Source organism: Dendrobates tinctorius, unplaced genomic scaffold (genome assembly GCF_039654945.1).
Source record: "Dendrobates tinctorius isolate UK_male_01 unplaced genomic scaffold, ASM3965494v1 ptg000235l, whole genome shotgun sequence".
NCBI classification, from domain to species: domain Eukaryota; kingdom Metazoa; phylum Chordata; class Amphibia; order Anura; family Dendrobatidae; genus Dendrobates; species Dendrobates tinctorius.
The window spans coordinates 308817-333996 of record NW_027361902.1 but is presented as its reverse complement, the minus strand read 5'-3'; the positions used below and the strand labels follow the sequence as shown (position 1 = coordinate 333996).

At 49.1% G+C, this 25180-nt stretch overlaps 1 protein-coding gene across 2 annotated transcripts in view; it reads left to right on the top strand.

Annotated features, from left to right (window-relative positions):
- Nucleotides 1-25180, top strand: part of SCRT1 (scratch family transcriptional repressor 1) — a 164800-nt gene that overhangs the window by 67620 nt on the left and 72000 nt on the right. Inside the window, exon 2 of one of the 2 annotated variants that reach the window (XM_073556522.1) lies at nt 773-1063. In XM_073556522.1, coding sequence (XP_073412623.1) covers nt 773-1063 — 291 coding nt within the window. Of the gene's footprint in view, nt 1-772; nt 12635-25180 lie in introns of those variants that run through there. The other variant, XM_073556521.1, reaches the window with a different exon arrangement.

Sequence of the window (25180 nt, the reverse complement as noted above, 5' to 3'; positions counted from 1 at the left end):
TTCATGTTGAGCACAGGCCAGTGAAGCTGCATGGGAACACAGATGTCCTGTCCAGACTCCACTGCTTAGTGAGTGAAGGTGCCAAAATCCCCGGCTTTGGGCGGGGGGGATATGTGACAGTCACTGGTAATGTAATAGAGGAGTGATATATTTCACTGCACCTAATGGCTTCCGTGATATAAAATCCAGAGTTATTTCCTCCAGCACAGTAGGTGTTGCGAGGGTTAAGTTATGTTATGGACTGGTATTAAGGGGGACATTCATAGAGCGGGTGGGAGAGTGTCCCCCCCATATCTCCCCCTGCAGAGCTAGCACCACTGTGTGCTGACAGGACCTTGGTGAGGTCACAGTCATGTTATCAGTCACATGGCTGATGAGTCACATGATCTAAGCTTAAATGGCTGAAAGAGAGAACTTTCATGGTTCAGTGTGTAAGCCGGGAGAAGGAGCACTGCAGAGAGTGCTCCATGTACTAGAGAACCAGAACCATGTGTGTTCTGGCAGCTGTGAGCGGGAGGAACCCCGCTTACAGAAGGACTGTGTCTGTTCTGCCACCTTTTTTGTTTTCCTGTTTTGCCCAGAGGGCTGTATTTTCTTTACTAAACCTTGGTTTATGCTGCCTACAACAAACCCAAGGAAGTTCTTAAAGCCGCAGCGCAGCCGAGTGAGCCACTCTACCACATATGGTTTTATGTTCATGTCACATTGTGCTATAATATATTGGTGATGTTATTGTGTGGCCCCATCTAATCATGTGCATCTCTATTTTCAGGGTATCTCGATGAATATATCACTGCATCTGCCTATGATGGAGACAGCGATAGAGCCATCAAAGTCCCATCTCCAGACACACTCTACACAGCAGTGCACAGCAAGTATGGTACCCCCAACCTGGAGCCACCTGACAGTCCTCAATCAGAGACTACGGGTGGCTACATCAATGGGGATGCTGCAGTCAGTGAGGGTTACTCCATGGATGCCTTCTTCATCACAGATGGTCGGTCTCGACGCAAGATGCTATCCGGGGGGCGTTCCATACAGAGACATAGCTGCAGCGAGTGTGGTAAAAGTTATGCTACATCATCAAACCTAAGTCGCCACAAGCAGACGCATCGCACCCTGGATAGCAAGCTAGCCCAGAAGTGCCCAACATGTGGCAAAGTATATGTGTCCATGCCGGCCATGGCCATGCATCTACTCACACATGACCTCAAGCACAAATGTGATACCTGTGGGAAAGCCTTCAGCCGACCATGGCTTCTCCAGGGTCATATGAGGTCCCATACTGGTGAAAAGCCCTTTGGCTGCGCTCAGTGTGGCAAAGCCTTTGCAGACCGCTCCAACCTCCGTGCCCACATGCAGACACACTCCACCTTCAAACACTACAAGTGTAAACGCTGCAGCAAGACCTTCGCTCTCAAGTCATATTTGAACAAGCACCATGAGTCGGCTTGCTTCAAGGATGTGGTGCCTCCGCTCAGCCCACTGAAGGGCTAAGCAGAGAATATCACCATCTTCTTTTCATCCTTTTACTAAGGTCACCAGCTTGATCTTCTCCGGCAAATCCGCTGCTGCTCTCCTCAGTATCAGATGCAGATGATAGTTTTCCTAATCCATGCATTTTCTTGCTCTTCCAAGGGAACCTGCCGCCACAAGGGGGAGCTTTCCTCTTATTATAGTGTTACATAAGCTCTGATATTTGCATTCAAAGCATCTACTTTAAACTTTTAGTTGTGGACGTAGCCATGAGGCCAGAGATGGGAGCGAATCTGAGTTCATAGCCATAATGTGAAGGTTCAGGGACACTTGGCTGTTCTTCTAGAGAACTTTACCATTTATAATTATCCCCTTGATCTCGGATCCTACACTTTGTGAAGAGAAGCACAGGATGATTTCTCACATAAGTTCAGCCATGATCTCTCTCCGATGGGGATACTGGGAATTTTCCTCCATTAATGTAGAATTAGGAAAAAGGAAACGGGTTTGGACTCTAAGCAATTTACTAAAAGAAGCAATAAAGGAGACCTGGAGCGATGGCTCTGGGCTCATCTTGCGCCACTCTGTAACAACATGTCCATAGCTCGCCAGGAGTCCATCAATGTTGCAGGCATTGCGGAGTGTCCTCTCCAAAAGCTCCCATTGTATTGTTGCCTTCATTATTCCTCATATTTTACACCTCCACGATATACTTAGGGTTTTATAGATCCTTTAGAAATATTCAGAATTGAGAGTCCTCAGTGGTTGATACCTTTTAATGGCTAACTGAAAAGATGGTGACAAATTGCAAGCTTTCGAGACTCCTCACGTCTCTTCATCAAGCGTTGACTAATACAAAATCTGAAGAATCACATATTTAAGCACAACACATAGATCCTTAAAATATTTCTTTTTTAATGAGAGGTTTTTCCACTTGTATCTGGAGTTATATGTGAACCTGGACACTGAGCACACAGGAGGAGCACTTTCACTGTTGCCACGTCCAGTTTATATCATCATGTCGTTATTAGATACTGGATATAGATCTATGAGAGGAAGGTTGTAAGCACCAAGTCTCATCCCTGGTGCTCTTGGAGGAGGTCTCCCTGTTTCATACATATCAGGACATGAAGTCACAATGGTCTTCTGATGATGTCATGCATCATGTAGGAAGATCTCGGTGATGACAGCTCTGATCTTAGACCTTCACTGATCTTTAGATAGGAGAAGACCCAAAGATATGAGGCACTTGGCGCTCAATGTTGTGCCAGACCTTCCCTCCTCATCATTTGAGGTCAAAGAATTCAGATGTCACCCCAATGGTCTTCTCACAGTAACAGTCGAGACCTGTCATGCTTTTCACCTTCCATTATTGAGGTGAACTGTTCCTGTCTTTTTTCCATCGTATTCCTCCTTTGCGTCTTGTGTGTGGTCCTCCAATGTGAGCCAATCACATTGTTCTTTCCCTGGCTCGTTGTGATTGCCTAGTCATCTCTTCATCCAGCGTCTCCACCCCTCTTCATTTCTCCTCCACTTTGCATTTGACTTTTCTGTCCCATCCTGACCCAGATGTAGAAGATAACATCATGTTGGTTTGTGGGAGGCTGGGGAGATGAGAAGGCAGGTTTCATCACATCTCTTGGTCCCTATGTTGACATGTTGCTGCCAGATGGGGAGGTGAAATCTGAGCTGGATTCATGGGTGTCCTGTTCTGCAGCAATAGTTGGGGTGTCCCACCTCAAGGTAGCAGAAGTCTTTACTGTAATTGACGATGAAACTCAGAGACAGAAGGGTGAAGTAACGCTGCTCAGTGCCATGTTGTGTCATTTATCTCCATCCTCCTTGGTAAACTATCAACGTAACAACCGTTTTCCTGACAACAAACTGCAATATAAACCCTCTAGCCTACCAAAACAACACCATCACAACCCTGATGATCAGGAACCTGTCATTCTCAAAAGTCAACAACATCTTTCCTTACCTTGACAATCATCATTCTCGTAAAATTTTCACTCTGATAGTTCTCTAAAGTAATAACCCACAACTCTGTCAAATCTCCACCCTGACAACGCTCCACCATGACAACCCTCCGCCATGACAACAATCCACAAATCTGACAACTCTCTTTACTTCCACCTTCATTCGCTCGTCTATGGGATGGTAGGAGTGAAAGGGTCTTTTGTGGTCGGTTCATGAATGTTTTCCTGGCCCGTGATAGAGCCGCTCATAGTGAAGATGGTGGCATGGAGCCTCATGTGGCCGCTCGTCACGCACATCACAATAAGCACCGGACACTACCAGACCCCTGATATTTCTACATATGCCACTCGCTCTGGAGGTCTAGACAGCCCTGGCCGTAGCACAGGGTGACCACTAATATAAATGATTAATATCTCCCTGAAAAGCTGATGAGTCTTGATGGCACTGTGCAATCAGAGAACTGGGCTCTGCAGTCTTACCCATGGTTTGGTATAGGTCATCAGCGCTGTGATCAGTTACTGGGTGGTCTGAGCTGTGGTTTGGTATTGGTGGTCAGTGCTGCGGTCAGTTACTGGGTGGACTGAGCTGTGGTTTGGTATTGGTGGTCAGTGCTGCGGTCAGTTACTGGGTGGTCTGAGCTGTGGTTTGGTATTGATGGTCAGTGCTGCGGTCAGTTACTGGGTGGTCTGAGCTGTGGTTTGGTATTGGTGGTCAGTGCTGCGGTCAGTTACTGGGTGGTCTGAGCTGTGGTTTGGTATTGGTGGTCAGTGCTGCGGTCAGTTACTGGGTGGTCTGAGCTGTGGTTTGGTAATGGTGGTCAGTGCTGCGGTCAGTTACTGGGTGGTCTGAGCTGTGGTTTGGTATTGGTGGTCAGTGCTGCGGTCAGTTATTGGGTGGTCTGAGCTGTGGTTTGGTATTGGTGGGCAGCGCTGCGGTCAGTTACTGGGTGGTCTGAGCTGTGGTTTGGTAATGGTGGTCAGTGCTGCGGTCAGTTACTGGGTGGTCTGAGCTGTGGTTTGGTATTGATGGTCAGTGCTGCGGTCAGTTACTGGGTGGTCTGAGCTGTGGTTTGGTATTGGTGGTCAGTGCTGCGGTCAGTTACTGGGTGGACTGAGCTGTGGTTTGGTATTGGTGGTCAGTGCTGCGGTCAGTTACTGGGTGGTCTGAGCTGTGGTTTGGTATTGATGGTCAGTGCTGCGGTCAGTTACTGGGTGGTCTGAGCTGTGGTTTGGTATTGGTGGTCAGTGCTGCGGTCAGTTACTGGGTGGTCTGAGCTGTGGTTTGGTATTGGTGGGCAGCGCTGCGGTCAGTTACTGGGTGGTCTGAGCTGTGGTTTGGTAATGGTGGTCAGTGCTGCGGTCAGTTACTGGGTGGTCTGAGCTGTGGTTTGGTATTGATGGTCAGTGCTGCGGTCAGTTACTGGGTGGTCTGAGCTGTGGTTTGGTATTGGTGGTCAGTGCTGCGGTCAGTTACTGGGTGGACTGAGCTGTGGTTTGGTATTGGTGGTCAGTGCTGCGGTCAGTTACTGGGTGGTCTGAGCTGTGGTTTGGTATTGATGGTCAGTGCTGCGGTCAGTTACTGGGTGGTCTGAGCTGTGGTTTGGTATTGGTGGTCAGTGCTGCGGTCAGTTACTGGGTGGTCTGAGCTGTGGTTTGGTATTGGTGGGCAGCACTGCGGTCAGTTACTGGGTGGTCTGAGCTGTGGTTTGGTAATGGTGGTCAGTGCTGCGGTCAGTTACTGGGTGGTCTGAGCTGTGGTTTGGTATTGGTGGTCAGTGCTGCAGTCAGTTACTGGGTGGACTGAGCTGTGGTTTGGTATTGGTGGTCAGTGCTGCGGTCAGTTACTGGGTGGTCTGAGCTGTGGTTTGGTATTGATGGTCAGTGCTGCGGTCAGTTACTGGGTGGTCTGAGCTGTGGTTTGGTATTGGTGGTCAGTGCTGCGGTCAGTTACTGGGTGGTCTGAGCTGTGGTTTGGTATTGGTGGGCAGCACTGCGGTCAGTTACTGGGTGGTCTGAGCTGTGGTTTGGTATTGGTGGTCAGTGCTGCGGTCAGTTACTGGGTGGACTGAGCTGTGGTTTGGTATTGGTGGTCAGTGCTGCGGTCAGTTACTGGGTGGTCTGAGCTGTGGTTTGGTATTGGTGGTCAGTGCTGCGGTCAGTTACTGGGTGGTCTGAGCTGTGGTTTGGTATTGGTGGGCAGCACTGCGGTCAGTTACTGGGTGGTCTGAGCTGTGGTTTGGTATTGGTGGTCAGTGCTGCGGTCAGTTACTGGGTGGTCTGAGCTGTGGTTTGGTATTGGTGGTCAGTGCTGCGGTCAGTTACTGGGTGGCCTGAGCTGTGGTTTGGTATTGGTGGTCAGTGCTGCGGTCAGTTACTGGGTGGTCTGAGCTGTGGTTTGGTATTGATGGTCAGTGCTGCGGTCAGTTACTGGGTGGTCTGAGCTGTGGTTTGGTATTGGTGGGCAGCACTGCGGTCAGTTACTGGGTGGTCTGAGCTGTGGTTTGGTGTTGGTGGGCAGCACTGCGGTCAGTTACTGTGTGGTCTGAGCTGTGGTTTGGTATTGATGGTCAGTGCTGCAGTTAGTTACTGGGTGGTCTGAGCTGTGGTTTGGTATTGATGGTCAGTGCTGCGGTTAGTTACTGGGTGGTCTGAGCTGTGGTTTGGTATTGATGGTCAGTGCTGTGGTCAGTTACTGGGTGGTCTGAGCTGTGGTTTGGTATTGGTGGTCAGTGCTGCGGTCAGTTACTGGGTGGTCTGAGTTGTGGTTTGGTATTGGTGGTCAGTGCTGCGGTCAGTTACTGGGTGGTCTGAGCTGTGGTTTGGTATTGGTGGTCAGTGCTGCGGTCAGTTACTGAGTGTTCTGAGCTGTGGTTTGGTATTGGTGGTCAGTGCTGCGGTCAGTTACTGAGTGTTCTGAGCTGTGGTTTGGTATTGATGGTCAGTGCTGCGGTCAGTTACTGAGTGTTCTGAGCTGTGGTTTGGTATTGATGGTTAGTGCTGCGGTCAGTTACTGGGTGGTCTCAGCTGTGGTTTGCTATTGGTGGTCAGTGCTGCGGTCAGTTACTGGGTGGTCTGAGCTGTGGTTTGGTATTGGTGGTCAGTGCTGCGGTCAGTTACTGGGTGGACTGAGCTGTGGTTTGGTATTGATGGTCAGTACTGTGGTTAGTTACTGGGTGGTCTGAGCTGTGGTTTGGTATTGATGGTCAGTGCTGTGGTCAGTTACTGGGTGGTCTGAGCCGTGGTTTGGTATTGATGGTCAGTGCTGTGGTCAGTTACTGGGTGGTCTGAGCTGTGGTTTGATATTGGTGGTCAGTGCTGCGGTCAGTTACTGGGTGGTCTGAGCCGTGGTTTGGTGGTCAGTGCTGCGGTCAGTTACTGGGTGGTCTGAGCTGTGGTTTGGTATTGGTGGTCAGTGCTGCGGTCAGTTACTGGGTGGTCTGAGCCGTGGTTTGGTATTGGTGGTCAGTGCTGCGGTCAGTTACTTGGTGGTCTGAGCCGTGGTTTGGTATTGGTGGTCAGTGCTGCGGTCAGTTACTGGGTGGTCTGAGCTGTGGTTTGGTATTGGTGGTCAGTGCTGCGGTCAGTTACTGGGTGGTCTGAGCCGTGGTTTGGTATTGGTGGTCAGTGCTGCGGTCAGTTACTTGGTGGTCTGAGCCGTGGTTTGGTATTGGTGGTCAGTGCTGCAGTTAGTTACTGGGTGGTCTGAGCTGTGGTTTGGTATTGATGGTCAGTGCTGCGGTTAGTTACTGGGTGGTCTGAGCTGTGGTTTGGTATTGATGGTCAGTGCTGTGGTCAGTTACTGGGTGGTCTGAGCTGTGGTTTGGTATTGGTGGTCAGTGCTGCGGTCAGTTACTGGGTGGTCTGAGTTGTGGTTTGGTATTGGTGGTCAGTGCTGCGGTCAGTTACTGGGTGGTCTGAGCTGTGGTTTGGTATTGGTGGTCAGTGCTGCGGTCAGTTACTGAGTGTTCTGAGCTGTGGTTTGGTATTGGTGGTCAGTGCTGCGGTCAGTTACTGAGTGTTCTGAGCTGTGGTTTGGTATTGATGGTCAGTGCTGCGGTCAGTTACTGAGTGTTCTGAGCTGTGGTTTGGTATTGATGGTTAGTGCTGCGGTCAGTTACTGGGTGGTCTCAGCTGTGGTTTGCTATTGGTGGTCAGTGCTGCGGTCAGTTACTGGGTGGTCTGAGCTGTGGTTTGGTATTGGTGGTCAGTGCTGCGGTCAGTTACTGGGTGGACTGAGCTGTGGTTTGGTATTGATGGTCAGTACTGTGGTTAGTTACTGGGTGGTCTGAGCTGTGGTTTGGTATTGATGGTCAGTGCTGTGGTCAGTTACTGGGTGGTCTGAGCCGTGGTTTGGTATTGATGGTCAGTGCTGTGGTCAGTTACTGGGTGGTCTGAGCTGTGGTTTGATATTGATGGTCAGTGCTGCGGTCAGTTACTGGGTGGTCTGAGCTGTGGTTTGGTATTGGTGGTCAGTGCTGCGGTCAGTTACTGGGTGGTCTGAGCCGTGGTTTGGTATTGGTGGTCAGTGCTGCGGTCAGTTACTTGGTGGTCTGAGCCGTGGTTTGGTATTGGTGGTCAGTGCTGCGGTCAGTTACTGGGTGGACTGAGCTGTGGTTTGGTATTGGTGGTCAGTGCTGTGGTCAGTTACTGGGTGGTCTGAGCTGTGGTTTGGTATTGATGGTCAGTGCTGCGGTCAGTTACTTGGTGGTCTGAGCCGTGGTTTGGTATTGGTGGTCAGTGCTGCGGTCAGTTACTGGGTGGACTGAGCTGTGGTTTGGTATTGGTGGTCAGTGCTGTGGTCAGTTACTGGGTGGTCTGAGCTGTGGTTTGGTATTGATGGTCAGTGCTGCGGTCAGTTACTGGGTGGTCTGAGCTGTGGTTTGGTATTGGTGGTCAGTGCTGCGGTCAGTTACTGGGTGGTCTGAGCCGTGGTTTGGTATTGGTGGTCAGTGCTGCGGTCAGTTACTTGGTGGTCTGAGCCGTGGTTTGGTATTGGTGGTCAGTGCTGCGGTCAGTTACTGGGTGGTCTGAGCTGTGGTTTGGTATTGGTGGTCAGTGCTGTGGTCAGTTACTGGGTGGTCTGAGCTGTGGTTTGGTATTGATGGTCAGTGCTGCGGTCAGTTACTGGGTGGTCTGAGCTGTGGTTTGGTATTGATGGTCAGTGCTGCGGTCAGTTACTGGGTGGTCTGGGTGGTCTGAGCTGTGGTTTGGTATTGGTGGTCAGTGCTGCGGTCAGTTACTGGGTGGTCTGAGCTGTGGTTTGGTATTGGTGGTCAGTGCTGCGGTCAGTTACTGGGTGGTCTGAGCTGTGGTTTGGTATTGGTGGTCAGTGCTGCGGTCAGTTACTGGGTGGTCTGAGCTGTGGTTTGGTATTGATGGTCAGTGCTGCGGTCAGTTACTGGGTGGTCTGAGCTGTGGTTTGGTATTGGTGGTCAGTGGTGTGGTCAGGTTTGGTATTGGTGGTCAGTGCTGCGGTCAGTTACTGGGTGGACTGAGCTGTGGTTTGGTATTGGTGGTCAGTGCTGCGGTCAGTTACTGGGTGGTCTGAGCTGTGGTTTGGTATTGATGGTCAGTGCTGTGGTCAGTTACTGGGTGGTCTGAGCTGTGGTTTGGTATTGGTGGTCAGTGCTGTGGTCAGTTACTGAGTGTTCTGAGCTGTGGTTTGGTATTGGTGGTCAGTGCTGCGGTCAGTTACTGAGTGTTCTGAGCTGTGGTTTGGTATTGATGGTCAGTGCTGCGGTCAGTTACTGAGTGTTCTGAGCTGTGGTTTGGTATTGATGGTTAGTGCTGCGGTCAGCTACTGGGTGGTCTCAGCTGTGGTTTGCTATTGGTGGTCAGTGCTGCGGTCAGTTACTGGGTGGTCTGAGCTGTGGTTTGGTATTGGTGGTCAGTGCTGCGGTCAGTTACTGGGTGGTCTGAGCTGTGGTTTGGTATTGATGGTCAGTACTGTGGTTAGTTACTGGGTGGTCTGAGCTGTGGTTTGGTATTGATGGTCAGTGCTGTGGTCAGTTACTGGGTGGTCTGAGCCGTGGTTTGGTATTGATGGTCAGTGCTGCGGTCAGTTACTGGGTGGTCTGAGCTGTGGTTTGGTATTGATGGTTAGTGCTGCGGTCAGTTACTGGGTGGTCTCAGCTGTGGTTTGCTATTGGTGGTCAGTGCTGCGGTCAGTTACTGGGTGGTCTGAGCTGTGGTTTGGTATTGGTGGTCAGTGCTGCGGTCAGTTACTGGGTGGACTGAGCTGTGGTTTGGTATTGATGGTCAGTACTGTGGTTAGTTACTGGGTGGTCTGAGCTGTGGTTTGGTATTGATGGTCAGTGCTGTGGTCAGTTACTGGGTGGTCTGAGCCGTGGTTTGGTATTGATGGTCAGTGCTGCGGTCAGTTACTGGGTGGTCTGAGCTGTGGTTTGGTATTGATGGTCAGTGCTGCGGTCAGTTACTGGGTGGTCTGAGCTGTGGTTTGGTATTGGTGGTCAGTGCTGCGGTCAGTTACTGGGTGGTCTGAGCTGTGGTTTGGTATTGGTGGTCAGTGCTGCGGTCAGTTACTGGGTGGTCTGAGCTGTGGTTTGGTATTGATGGTCAGTGCTGCGGTCAGTTACTGGGTGGTCTGAGCTGTGGTTTGGTATTGGTGGTCAGTGGTGTGGTCAGGTTTGGTATTGGTGGTCAGTGCTGCGGTCAGTTACTGGGTGGACTGAGCTGTGGTTTGGTATTGATGGTCAGTGCTGCGGTCAGTTACTGGGTGGTCTGAGCTGTGGTTTGGTATTGATGGTCAGTGCTGCGGTCAGTTACTGGGTGGTCTGAGCTGTGGTTTGGTATTGATGGTCAGTGCTGTGGTCAGTTACTGGGTGGTCTGAGCCGTGGTTTGGTATTGGTGGTCAGTGCTGCGGTCAGTTACTTGGTGGTCTGAGCTGTGGTTTGGTATTGGTGGTCAGTGCTGCGGTTAGTTACTGGGTGGTCTGAGCTGTGGTTTGGTATTGATGGTCAGTGCTGCGGTCAGTTACTGGGTGGTCTGAGCTGTGGTTTGGTATTGGTGGTCAGTGCTGTGGTCAGTTACTGGGTGGTCTGAGCTGTGGTTTGGTATTGGTGGTCTGTGCTGCGGTCAGTTACTGGGTGGTCTGAGCTGTGGTTTGGTATTGGTGGTCAGTGCTGCGGTCAGTTACTGAGTGTTCTGAGCTGTGGTTTGGTATTGGTGGTCAGTGCTGCGGTCAGTTACTGGGTGGACTGAGCTGTGGTTTGGTATTGATGGTCAGTGCTGCGGTCAGTTACTGGGTGGTCTGAGCTGTGGTTTGGTATTGGTGGTCAGTGCTGCGGTCAGTTACTGGGTGGTCTGAGCTGTGGTTTGGTATTGGTGGTCAGTGCTGCGGTCAGTTACTGGGTGGTCTGAGCCGTGGTTTGGTATTGGTGGTCAGTGCTGCGTTCAGTTACTGGGTGGTCTGAGCTGTGGTTTGGTATTGGTGGTCAGTGCTGCGGTCAGTTACTGTGTGGTCTGAGCTGTGGTTTGGTATTGATGGTCAGTGGTGCGGTCAGTTACTGGGTGGTCTGAGCTGTGGTTTGGTATTGGTGGTCAGCGTTGCGGTCAGTTACTGGGTGGTCTGAGCTGTGGTTTGGTATTGGTGGTCAGTGCTGCGGTCAGTTACTGTGTGGTCTGAGCTGTGGTTTGGTATTGATGGTCAGTGGTGCGGTCAGTTACTGGGTGGTCTGAGCTGTGGTTTGGTATTGGTGGTCAGTGCTGCGGTCAGTTACTGGGTGGTCTGAGCTGTGGTTTGGTATTGGTGGTCAGTGCTGCGGTCAGTTACTGGGTGGTCTGAGCTGTGGTTTGGTATTGGTGGTCAGTGCTGCGGTCAGTTACTGGGTGGTCTGAGCTGTGGTTTGGTTTTGGTGGTCAGTGCTGTGGTCAGTTACTGGGTGGTCTGAGCTGTGGTATGGTATTGATGGTCAGTGCTGCGGTCAGTTACTGGGTGGACTGAGCTGTGGTTTGGTATTGGTGGTCAGTGCTGCGGTCAGTTACTGGGTGGTCTGAGCTGTGGTTTGGTATTGATGGTCAGTGCTGCGGTCAGTTACTGGGTGGTCTGAGCTGTGGTTTGGTATTGGTGGTCAGTGCTGCGGTCAGTTACTGGGTGGTCTGAGCTGTGGTTTGGTATTGATGGTCAGTGCTGCGGTCAGTTACTGGGTGGTCTGAGCTGTGGTTTGGTATTGGTGGTCAGTGCTGCGGTCAGTTACTGGGTGGTGTGAGCTGTGGTTTGGTATTGGTGGTCAGTGCTGCGGTCAGTTACTGGGTGGTCTGAGCTGTGGTTTGGTATTGATGGTCAGTGCTGCGGTCAGTTACTGGGTGGTCTGAGCTGTGGTTTGGTATTGGTGGTCACTGCTGCGGTCAGTTACTGGGTGGTCTGAGCTGTGGTTTGGTATTGGTGGTCAGTGCTGCGGTCAGTTACTGGGTGGTCTGAGCTGTGGTTTGGTATTGGTGGTCAGTGCTGCGGTCAGTTACTGGGTGGTCTGAGCTGTGGTTTGGTATTGATGGTCAGTGCTGCGGTCGGTTACTGGGTGGTCTGAGCTGTGGTTTGGTATTGATGGTCGGTTACTGGGTGGTCTGAGCCGTGGTTTGGTATTGGTGGTCAGTGCTGCGGTCAGTTACTGGGTGGTCTGAGCTGTGGTTTGGTATTGGTGGTCAGTGCTGCGGTCAGTTACTGGGTGGTCTGAGCTGTGGTTTGGTATTGATGGTCAGTACTGCGGTCAGTTACTGGGTGGTCTGAGCTGTGGTTTGGTATTGATGGTCAGTACTGCGGTCAGTTACTGGGTGGTCTGAGCCGTGGTTTGGTATTGGTGGTCAGTGCTGCGGTCAGTTACTGGGTGGTCTGAGCTGTGGTTTGGTATTGGTGGTCAGTGCTGTGGTCAGTTACTGGGTGGTCTGAGCTGTGGTTTGGTATTGGTGATCAGTGCTGCGGTCATTTACTGGGTGGTCTGAGCTGTGGTTTGGTATTGGTGGTCAGTGCTGCGGTCAGTTACTGGGTGGTCTGAGCTGTGGTTTGGTATTGGTGGTCAGTGCTGTAGTCAGTTACTGGGTGGTCTGAGCTGTGGTTTGGTATTGGTGGTCAGTGCTGCGGTCAGTTACTGGGTGGTCTGAGCTGTGGTTTGGTATTGGTGGTCAGTGCTGCGGTCAGTTACTGGGTGGTCTGAGCTGTGGTTTGGTATTGATGGTCAGTGCTGCGGTCAGTTACTGGGTGGTCTGAGCTGTGGTTTGGTATTGATGGTCAGTGCTGCGGTCAGTTACTGGGTGGTCTGAGCTGTGGTTTGGTATTGATGGTCAGTGCTGCGGTCAGTTACTGGGTGGTCTGAGCTGTGGTTTGGTATTGATGGTCAGTGCTGCGGTCAGTTACTGGGTGGTCTGAGCCGTGGTTTGGTATTGGTGGTCAGTGCTGTGGTCAGTTACTGGGTGGTCTGAGCTGTGGTTTGGTATTGGTGATCAGTGCTGCGGTCAGTTACTGGGTGGTCTGAGCTGTGGTTTGGTATTGATGGTCAGTGCTGCGGTCAGTTACTGGGTGGTCTGAGCTGTGGTTTGGTATTGATGGTCAGTGCTGCGGTCAGTTACTGGGTGGTCTGAGCCGTGGTTTGGTATTGGTGGTCAGTGCTGTGGTCAGTTACTGGGTGGTCTGAGCTGTGGTTTGGTATTGATGGTCAGTGCTGCGGTCAGTTACTGGGTGGTCTGAGCTGTGGTTTGGTATTGGTGGTCAGTTACTGGGTGGTCTGAGCTGTGGTTTGGTATTGGTGGTCAGTGCTGCGGTCAGTTACTGGGTGGTGTGAGCTGTGGTTTGGTATTGGTGGTCAGTGCTGCGGTCAGTTACTGGGTGGTCTGAGCTGTGGTTTGGTATTGATGGTCAGTGCTGCGGTCAGTTACTGGGTGGTGTGAGCTGTGGTTTGGTATTGGTGGTCAGTTACTGGGTAGTCTGAGCCGTGGTTTGGTATTGGTGGTCAGTGCTGCTGTCAGTTACTGGGTGGTCTGAGCTGTGGTTTGGTATTGGTGGTCAGTGCTGTGGTCAGTTACTGGGTGGTCTGAGCTGTGGTTTGGTATTGATGGTTAGTGCTGTGGTCAGTTACTGGGTGGTCTGAGCTGTGGTTTGGTATTGGTGGTCAGTGCTGTGTTCAGTTACTGGGTGGTCTGAGCTGTGGTTTGGTATTGATGGTCAGTGCTGCGGTCAGTTACTGGGTGGTCTGAGCTGTGGTTTGGTATTGATGGTTAGTGCTGTGGTCAGTTACTGGGTGGTCTGAGCTGTGGTTTGGTATTGATGGTCAGTGCTGCGGTCAGTTACTGGGTGGTCTGAGCTGTGGTTTGGTATTGGTGGTCAGTGCTGCGGTCAGTTACTGGGTGGTCTGAGCTGTGGTTTGGTATTGGTGGTCAGTGCTGCGGTCAGTTACTGGGTGGTCTGAGCCGTGGTTTGGTATTGATGGTCAGCGTTGCGGTCAGTTACTGGGTGGTCTGAGCTGTGGTTTGGTATTGGTGGTCAGTGCTGCGGTCAGTTACTGGGTGGACTGAGCCGTGGTTTGGTATTGGTGGTCAGTGCTGCGGTCAGTTACTGGGTGGTCTGAGCTGTGGTTTGGTATTGGTGGTCAGTGCTGCGGTCAGTTACTGGGTGGTCTGAGCTGTGGTTTGGTATTGATGGTCAGTGCTGTGGTCAGTTACTGGGTGGTCTGAGCTGTGGTTTGGTATTGGTGGTCAGTGCTGCGGTCAGTTACTGGGTGGTCTGAGCTGTGGTTTGGTATTGGTGGTCAGTGCTGCGGTCAGTTACTGGGTGGTCTGAGCTGTGGTTTGGAATTGGTGGTCAGTGCTGCGGTCAGTTACTGGGTGGTCTGAGCTGTGGTTTGGTATTGGTGGTCAGTGCTGCGGTCAGTTACTGGGTGGTCTGAGCTGTGGTTTGGTATTGGTGGTCAGTGCTGCGGTCAGTTACTGGGTGGTCTGAGCTGTGGTTTGGTATTGATGGTCAGTGCTGCGGTCAGTTACTGGGTGGTCTGAGCTGTGGTTTGGTATTGATGGTCAGTGCTGCGGTCAGTTACTGGGTGGTCTGAGCTGTGGTTTGGTATTGGTGGTCAGTGCTGCGGTCAGTTACTGGGTGGTCTGAGCCGTGGTTTGGTATTGATGGTCAGTGCTGCGGTCAGTTACTGGGTGGTCTGAGCTGTGGTTTGGTATTGGTGGTCAGTGCTGCGGTCAGTTACTTGGTGGTCTGAGCTGTGGTTTGGTATTGGTGGTCAGTGCTGCGGTTAGTTACTGGGCGGTCTGAGCTGTGGTTTGGTATTGATGGTCAGTGCTGCGGTCAGTTACTGGGTGGACTGAGCTGTGGTTTGGTATTGGTGGTCAGTGCTGCGTTCAGTTACTGGGTGGTCTGAGCCGTGGTTTGGTATTGGTGGTCAGTGCTGCGGTCAGTTACTGGGTGGTCTGAGCTGTGGTTTGGTATTGATGGTCAGTGCTGCGGTCAGTTACTGGGTGGACTGAGCTGTGGTTTGGTATTGGTGGTCAGTGCTGCGTTCAGTTACTGGGTGGTCTGAGCCGTGGTTTGGTATTGGTGGTCAGTGCTGCGGTCAGTTACTGGGTGGTCTGAGCTGTGGTTTGGTATTGGTGGTCAGTGCTGCGGTCAGTTACTGGGTGGTCTGAGCTGTGGTTTGGTATTGGTGGTCAGTGCTGCGGTCAGTTACTGGGTGGACTGAGCTGTGGTTTGGTATTGATGGTCAGTGCTGCGGTCAGTTACTGGGTGGTCTGAGCTGTGGTTTGGTATTGATGGTCAGTGCTGTGGTCAGTTACTGGGTGGTCTGAGCTGTGGTTTGGTATTGGTGGTCAGTGCTGCGGTCAGTTACTGGGTGGTCTGAGCTGTGGTTTGGTATTGGTGGTCAGTGCTGCGGTCAGTTACTGGGTGGTCTGAGCTGTGGTTTGGAATTGGTGGTCAGTGCTGCGGTCAGTTACTGGGTGGTCTGAGCTGTGGTTTGGTATTGGTGGTCAGTGCTGCGGTCAGTTACTGGGTGGTCTGAGCTGTGGTTTGGTATTGGTGGTCAGTGCTGCGGTCAGTTACTGGGTGGTCTGAGCTGTGGTTTGGTATTGATGGTCAGTGCTGCGGTCAGTTACTGGGTGGTCTGAGCTGTGGTTTGGTATTGATGGTCAGTGCTGCGGTCAGTTACTGGGTGGTCTGAGCTGTGGTTTGGTATTGGTGGTCAGTGCTGCGGTCAGTTACTGGGTGGTCTGAGCCGTGGTTTGGTATTGGTGGTCAGTGCTGCGGTCAGTTACTTGGTGGTCTGAGCTGTGGTTTGGTATTGGTGGTCAGTGCTGCGGTTAGTTACTGGGCGGTCTGAGCTGTGGTTTGGTATTGATGGTCAGTGCTGCGGTCAGTTACTGGGTGGACTGAGCTGTGGTTTGGTATTGGTGGTCAGTGCTGCGTTCAGTTACTGGGTGGTCTGAGCCGTGGTTTGGTATTGGTGGTCAGTGCTGCGGTCAGTTACTGGGTGGACTGAGCTGTGGTTTGGTATTGATGGTCAGTGCTGCGGTCAGTTACTGGGTGGTCTGAGCTGTGGTTTGGTATTGATGGTCAGTGCTGCGGTCAGTTACTGGGTGGTCTGAGCTGTGGTTTGGTATTGGTGGTCAGTGCTGCGGTCAGTTACTGGGTGGTCTGAGCTGTGGTTTGGTATTGGTGGTCAGTGCTGCGGTCAGTTACTGGGTGGTCTGAGCTGTGGTTTGGTATTGATGGTCAGTGCTGCGGTCAGTTACTGGGTGGACTGAGCTGTGGTTTGGTATTGGTGGTCAGTGCTGCGGTCAGTTACTGGGTGGTCTGAGCTGTGGTTTGGTATTGGTGGTCAGTGCTGCGGTCAGTTACTGGGTGGACTGAGCTGTGGTTTGGTATTGGTGGTCAGTGCTGCGGTCAGTTACTGGGTGGTCTGAGCTGTGGTTTGGTATTGATGGTCAGTGGTGCGGTCAGTTACTGGGTGGTCTGAGCTGTGGTTTGGTATTGGTGGTCAGTGCTGTGGTCAGTTACTGGGTGGACTGAGCTGTGGTTTGGTATTGGTGGTCAGTGCTGCGGTCAGTTACTGGGTGGTCTGAGCTGTGGTTTGGTATTGATGGTCAGTGCTGCGGTTAGTTACTGGGTGGTCTGAGCTGTGGTTTGGTATTGGTGGTCAGTGCTGCGGTCAGTTACTGGGTGGTCTGAGCTGTGGTTTGGTATTGGTGGTCAGTGCTGCGGTCAGTTACTGGGTGGTCTGAGCTGTGGTTTGGTATTGATGGTCAGTGCTGTGGTCAGTTACTGGGTGGTCTGAGCTGTGGTTTGGTATTGGTGGTCAGTGCTGTGGTCAGTTACTGGGTGGTCTGAGCTGTGGTTTGGTATTGGTGGTCAGTGCTGCGGTCAGTTACTGGGTGGTCTGAGCTGTGGTTTGATATTGGTGGTCAGTGCTGCGGTCAGTTACTGGGTGGTCTGAGCTGTGGTTTGGTATTGATGGTCAGTGGTGCGGTCAGTTACTGGGTGGTCTGAGCTGTGGTTTGGTATTGGTGGTCAGTGCTGCGGTCAGTTACTGGGTGGACTGAGCTGTGGTTTGGTATTGATGGTCAGTGCTGCGGTCAGTTACTGGGTGGTCTGAGCTGTGGTTTGGTATTGGTGGTCAGTGCTGCGGTCAGTTACTGTGTGGTCTGAGCTGTGGTTTGGTATTGATGGTCAGTGGTGCGGTCAGTTACTGGGTGGTCTGAGCTGTGGTTTGGTATTGATGGTCAGTGCTGCGGTCAGTTACTGGGTGGTCTGAGCTGTGGTTTGGTATTGATGGTCAGTGGTGCGGTCAGTTACTGGGTGGTCTGAGCTGTGGTTTGGTATTGGTGGTCAGTGGTGCGGTCAGTTACTGGGTGGTCTGAACTGTGGTTTGGTATTGGTGGTCAGTGCTGCGGTCAGTTACTGGGTGGACTGAGCTGTGGTTTGGTATTGATGGTCAGTGCTGCGGTCAGTTACTGGGTGGTCTGAGCTGTGGTTTGGTATTGATGGTCAGTGCTGCGGTCAGTTACTGGGTGGACTGAGCTGTGGTTTGGTATTGATGGTCAGTGGTGCGGTCAGTTACTGGGTGGTCTGAGCTGTGGTTTGGTATTGATGGTCAGTGCTGCGGTCAGTTACTGGGTGGTCTGAGCTGTGGTTTGGTATTGGTGGTCAGTGCTGCGGTCAGTTACTGGGTGGTCTGAGCTGTGGTTTGGTATTGATGGTCAGTGCTGCGGTCAGTTACTGGGTGGTCTGAGCTGTTGTTTGGTATTGGTGGTCAGTGCTGCGGTCAGTTACTGGGTGGTCTGAGCTGTGGTTTGGTATTGATGGTCAGTGGTGCGGTCAGTTACTGGGTGGTCTGAGTTGTGGTTTGGTATTGATGGTCAGTGCTGCGGTCAGTTACTGGGTGGTCTGAGCTGTGGTTTGGTATTGATGGTCAGTGCTGCGGTCAGTTACTGGGTGGTCTGAGCTGTGGTTTGGTATTGATGGTCAGTGCTGCGGTCAGTTACTGGGTGGTCTGAGCTGTGGTTTGGTATTGGTGGTCAGTGCTGCGGTCAGTTACTGGGTGGTCTGAGCTGTGGTTTGGTATTGGTGGTCAGTGGTGCGCTCAGTTACTGGGTGGACTGAGCTGTGGTTTGGTATTGGTGGTCAGTGCTGTGGTCAGTTACTGGGTGGTCTGAGCTGTGGTTTGGTATTGGTGGTCAGTGCTGCGGTCAGTTACTGGGTGGACTGAGCTGTGGTTTGGTATTGATGGTCAGTGCTGCGGTCAGTTACTGTGTGGTCTGAGCTGTGGTTTGGTATTGGTGGTCAGTGCTGCGGTCAGTTACTGGGTGGTCTGAGCTGTGGTTTGGTATTGGTGGTCAGTGCTGCGGTCAGTTACTGGGTGGTCTGAGCTGTGGTTTGGTATTGGTGGTCAGTGCTGCGGTCAGTTACTGGGTGGACTGAGCTGTGGTTTGGTATTGATGGTCAGTGCTGCGGTCAGTTACTGGGTGGTCTGAGCTGTGGTTTGGTATTGATGGTCAGTGCTGCGGTCAGTTACTGGGTGGTCTGAGCTGTGGTTTGGTATTGGTGGTCAGTGCTGCGGTCAGTTACTGGGTGGTCTGAGCTGTGGTTTGGTATTGGTGGTCAGTGGTGCGGTCAGTTACTGGGTGGTCTGAGCTGTGGTTTGGTATTGGTGGTCAGTGGTGCGGTCAGTTACTGGGTGGACTGAGCTGTGGTTTGGTATTGGTGGTCAGTGGTGCGGTCAGTTACTTGGTGGTCTGAGCTGTGGTTTGGTATTGGTGGTCAGTGGTGCGGTCAGTTACTGGGTGGTCTGAGCTGTGGTTTGGTATTGGTGGTCAGTGCTGCGGTCAGTTACTGGGTGGACTGAGCTGTGGTTTGGTATTGGTGGTCAGTGCTGCGGTCAGTTACTGAGTGTTCTGAGCTGTGGTTTGGTATTGGTGGTCAGTGCTCGGTCAGTTACTGGGTGGTCTGAGCTGTGGTTTGGTATTGGTGGTCAGTGCTGCGGTCAGTTACTGGGTGGTCTGAGCTGTGGTTTGGTATTGGTGGTCAGTGCTGCGGTCAGTTACTGAGTGTTCTGAGCTGTGGTTTGGTATTGGTGGTCAGTGCTCGGTCAGTTACTGGGTGGTCTGAGCTGTGGTTTGGTATTGGTGGTCAGTGCTGTGGTCAGTTACTGGGTGGTCTGAGCTGTGGTTTGGTATTGGTGGTCAGTGCTGCGGTCAGTTACTGGGTGGTCTGAGCTGTGGTTTGGTATTGGTGGTCAGTGCTGCGGTCAGTTACTGGGTGGACTGAGCTGTGGTTTGGTATTGATGGTCAGTGCTGCGGTCAGTTACTGAGTGTTCTGAGCTGTGGTTTGGTATTGGTGGTCAGTGCTGCGGTCAGTTACTGGGTGGACTGAGCTGTGGTTTGGTATTGGTGGTCAGTGCTGCGGTCAGTTACTGAGTGTTCTGAGCTGTGGTTTGGTATTGGTGGTCAGTGCTGCGGTCAGTTACTGGGTGGTCTGATTCATGGTGTGATATTGGTGGTTAGTCAGAGGGTGGCCGTCGTTCACTAGTATTTTGTGTATGGGAGGGTTTTCTCCGGGTTTCTAGAGCTATGCCAAAGCATATGTCACTTTTCTCCTCTGAAGACGCAGGATTTGGTCACGCGGTGAAGCGGAGACGACATTCTGACCATTGAACAATTGGGTGGCCTGGACTGCAGACGGGTTCAAGTCACCTTATTTTGGGGGATTTGCATGCCAGAGTTTGAAATCTATGCCAATTTTGTAGGGTTTATCAGGGTGGGGTGGGGGGTATCGCTTATTTGTAATATATTCTAATGAGAAATCCATACTGAAGATGAAGCAATAATAATCACAGTTACTGCATGCTGGTTCTGGGGGTGCAGCGACTCTGTGCAATCCGACTCTGAGCAATCAGTTTCTGAGCAATCAGTTTCTGAGCAATCAGCTTCTGAGCAATCAGCTTCTGAGCAATCAGCTTCTGAGCAATCAGTTTCTGAGCAATCAGCTTCTGAGCAATCAGCTTCTGAGCAATCAGTTTCTGAGCAATCAGCTTCTGAGCAATCAGCTTCTGAGCAATCAGCTTCTGAGCAATCAGCTTCTGAGCAATCAGTTTCTGAGCAATCAGTTTCTGAGCAATCAGCTTCTGAGCAATCAGTTTCTGAGCAATCAGCCTCTGAGCAATCAGCTTCTGAGCAATCAGCTTCTGAGCAATCAGTTTCTGAGCAATCAGCTTCTGAGCAATCAGCTTCTGAGCAATCAGCTTCTGAGCAATCAGCTTCTGAGCAATCAGTTTCTGAGCAATCAGCTTCTGAGCAATCAGTTTCTGAGCAATCAGTTTCTGAGCAATCAGCTTCTGAGCAATCAGCTTCTGAGCAATCAGCTTCTGAGCAATCAGTTTCTGAGCAATCAGCCTCTGAGCAATCAGCTTCTGAGCAATCAGTTTCTGAGCAATCAGCTTCTGAGCAATCCGAGTCTGAGCAATCATCTTCTGAGCAATCCGAGTCTGAGCAATCAGCTTCTGAGCAATCAGTTTCTGATCAATCAGCTTCTGAGCAATCCGACTCTGAGCAATCCAGTCTGAGCAATCAGCTTCTGAGCAATCAGAAAGTTACAGCAGGTATAGCAGAGCTGGGAATGTCACAGCAGGTATAGCAGAGCTGGGAATGTCACAGGAGATATAGCAGAGCTGGGAATGTCACAGCAGGTATAGCAGAGCTGGGAATGTCACAGCAGGTATAGCAGAGCTGGGAATGTCACAGCAGGTATAGCAGAGCTGGGAATGTCACAGCAGGTATAGCAGAGCTGGGAATGTCACAGCAGGTATAGCAGAGCTGGGAATGTCACAGCAGGTATAGCAGAGCTGGGAATGTCACAGCAGGTATAGCAGAGCTGGGAATGTCACAGCAGGTATAGCAGAGCTGAGAATGTCACAGCAGGTATAGCAGATGTCACCTGCAGTCCTATGTAACACCACAGATAACACAGTGATAATTCTTGAGTACAGATAATATAGTATGCAGTCCCATGTAATACCAGATATAACTCTGAGTACAGATAATATAGTATGCAGTCCCATGTAATACCAGAGATAACTCTGAGTACAGATAATATAGTATGCAGTCCCATGTAATACCAGAGATAACTCTGAGTACAGATAATATAGTATGCAGTCCCATGTAATACCAGAGATAACTCCCCGAGTACAGATAATATAGTATGCAGTCCCATGTAATACCAGAGATAACTCTGAGTACAGATAATATAGTATGCAGTCCCATGTAATACCAGAGATAACTCCCCGAGTACAGATAATATAGTATGCAGTCCCATGTAATACCAGTGATATCTCTCTGAGTACAGATAATATAGTATGCAGTCCCATGTAATACCAGAGATAACTCCCCGAGTACAGATAATATAGTATGCAGTCCCATGTAATACCAGTGATATCTCTCTGAGTACAGATAATATAGTATGCAGTCCCATGTAATACAATAGATAACTCTCTTAGTACAGATAATATAGTATACAGTCCCATGTAATACCAGTGATATCTCTCTGAGTACAGATAATATAGTATGCAATCCCATGTAATACCAGAGATATCTCTCTGAGTACAGATAACATAGTATGCAGTCCCATGTAATACAATAGATAACTGAGTACAGATAATGTAGTATGCAGACCCATGTAATACCAGAGATAACTCTCTGAGTACAGATAATGTAGTATGCAGTCCCATGTAATACCAGTGATAACTGTCTGAGTACAGATAATATAGTATGCAGTCCCATGTAATACAATAGATAACTGAGTACAGATAATGTATTATGCAGTCCCATGTAATACCAGAGATAACTCTCTTAGTACAGATAATATAGTATGCAGTCCCATGTAATACCAGTGATAACTGTCTGAGTACAGATAATGTAGTATGCAGTCCCATGTAATACCAGTGATAACTGTCTGAGTACAGATAATATAGTATGCAGTCCCATGTAATACCAGTGATAACTGTCTGAGTACAGATAATATAGTATGCAGTCCCATGTAATACAATAGATAACTGAGTACAGATAATATAGTATGCAGTCCCATGTAATACCAGAGATAACTCTCTTAGTACAGATAATATAGTATGCAGTCCCATGTAATACCAGTGATAACTGTCTGAGTACAGATAATGTAGTATGCAGTCCCATGTAATACCAGTGATAACTGTCTGAGTACAGATAATATAGTATGCAGTCCCATGTAATACCAGTGATAACTGTCTGAGTACAGATAATATAGTATGCAGTCCCATGTAATACAATAGATAACTGAGTACAGATAATATAGTATGCAGTCCCATGTAATACCAGAGATAACTGTCTGAGTACAGATAATATAGTATGCAGTCCCATGTAATACCAGTGATAACTGTCTGAGTACAGATAATATAGTATGCAGTCCCATGTAATACCAGTGATAACTGTCTGAGTACAGATAATATAGTATGCAGTCCCATGTAATACCAGAGATAACTGTCTGAGTACAGATAATATAGTATGCAGTCCCATGTAATACCAGTGATAACTGTCTGAGTACAGATAATGTAGTATGCAGTCCCATGTAATACCAGTGATAACTGTCTGAGTACAGATAATATAGTATGCAGTCCCATGTAATACCAGTGATAACTGTCTGAGTACAGATAATATAGTATGCAGTCCCATGTAATACAATAGATAACTGAGTACAGATAATATAGTATGCAGTCCCATGTAATACCAGAGATAACTGTCTGAGTACAGATAATATAGTATGCAGTCCCATGTAATACCAGTGATAACTGTCTGAGTACAGATAATATAGTATGCAGTCCCATGTAATACCAGTGATAACTGTCTGAGTACAGATAATATAGTATGCAGTCCCATGTAATACCAGTGATAACTCTCTGAGTACAGATAATATAGTATGCAGTCCCATGTAATACCAGAGATAACTGTCTGAGTACAGATAATATAGTATGCAGTCCCATGTAATACCAGTGATAACTGTCTGAGTACAGATAATATAGTATGCAGTCCCATGTAATACCAGTGATAATTGTCTGAGTACAGATAATGTAGTATGCAGTCCCATGTAATACCAGTGATAACTGTCTGAGTACAGATAATATAGTATGCAGTCCCATGTAATACAATACATAACTGAGTACAGATAATATAGTATGCAGTCCCATGTAATACCAGAGATAGCTCTCTGAGTACAGATAATGTATTATGCAGTCCCATGTAATACCAGAGATAACTGTCTGAGTACAGATAATATAGTATGCAGTCCCATGTAATACCAGTGATAACTGTCTGAGTACAGATAATATAGTATGCAGTCCCATGTAATACCAGTGATAACTGTCTGAGTACAGATAATGTAGTATGCAGTCCCATGTAATACCAGTGATAACTGTCTGAGTACAGATAATATAGTATGCAGTCCCATGTAATACCAGTGATAACTGTCTGAGTACAGATAATGTAGTGTGCAGTCCCATGTAATACTAGTGATAACTGTCTGAGTACAGATAATATAGTATGCAGTCCCATGTAATACAATACATAACTGAGTACAGATAATATAGTATGCAGTCCCATGTAATACCAGAGATAGCTCTCTGAGTACAGATAATGTATTATGCAGTCCCATGTAATACCAGAGATAGCTCTCTGAGTACAGGTAATATAGTATGCAGTCCCATGTAATACCAGTGATAACTGTCTGAGTACAGATAATATAGTATGCAGTCCCATGTAATACCAGTGATAACTGTCTGAGTACAGATAATGTAGTATGCAGTCCCATGTAATACCAGTGATAACTGTCTGAGTACAGATAATATAGTATGCAGTCCCATGTAATACCAGTGATAACTGTCTGAGTACAGATAATGTAGTGTGCAGTCCCATGTAATACCAGTGATAACTGTCTGAGTACAGATAATATAGTATGCAGTCCCATGTAATACAATACATAACTGAGTACAGATAATATAGTATGCAGTCCCATGTAATACCAGAGATAGCTCTCTGAGTACAGATAATGTATTATGCAGTCCCATGTAATACCAGAGATAGCTCTCTGAGTACAGGTAATATAGTATGCAGTCCCATGTAATACCAGTGATAACTGTCTGAGTACAGATAATATAGTATGCAGTCCCATGTAATACAATACATAACTGAGTACAGATAATGTATTATGCAGTCCCATGTAATACCAGAGATAGCTCTCTGAGTACAGATAATATAGTATGCAGTCCCATGTAATACCAGAGATAGCTCTCTGAGTACAGATAATGTATTATGCAGTCCCATGTAATACCAGAGATAGCTCTCTGAGTACAGATAATATAGTATGCAGTCCCATGTAATACCAGAGATAACTGTCTGAGTACAGATAATATAGTATGCAGTCCCATGTAATACAATACATAACTGAGTACAGATAATATAGTATGCAGTCCCATGTAATACCAGGGATAGCTCTCTGAGTACAGATAATGTATTATGCAGTCCCATGTAATACCAGAGATAGCTCTCTGAGTACAGATAATATAGTATGCAGTCCCATGTAATACCAGTGATAACTGTCTGAGTACAGATAATATAGTATGCAGTCCCATGTAATACCAGTGATAACTGTCTGAGTACAGATAATGTAGTGTGCAGTCCCATGTAATACCAGTGATAACTGTCTGAGTACAGATAATATAGTATGCAGTCCCATGTAATACAATACATAACTGAGTACAGATAATGTATTATGCAGTCCCATGTAATACCAGAGATAGCTCTCTGAGTACAGATAATGTATTATGCAGTCCCATGTAATACCAGAGATAGCTCTCTGAGTACAGATAATATAGTATGCAGTCCCATGTAATACCAGAGATAACTGTCTGAGTACAGATAATATAGTATGCAGTCCCATGTAATACCAGAGATAGCTCTCTGAGTACAGATAATATAGTATGCAGTCCCATGTAATACCAGAGATAACTGTCTGAGTACAGATAATGTAGTGTGCAGTCCCATGTAATACCAGAGATAGCTCTCTGAGTACAGATAATATAGTATGCAGTCCCATGTAATACCAGAGATAGCTCTCTGAGTACAGATAATATAGTATGCAGTCCCATGTAATACCAGAGATAGCTCTCTGAGTACAGATAATATAGTATGCAGTCCCATGTA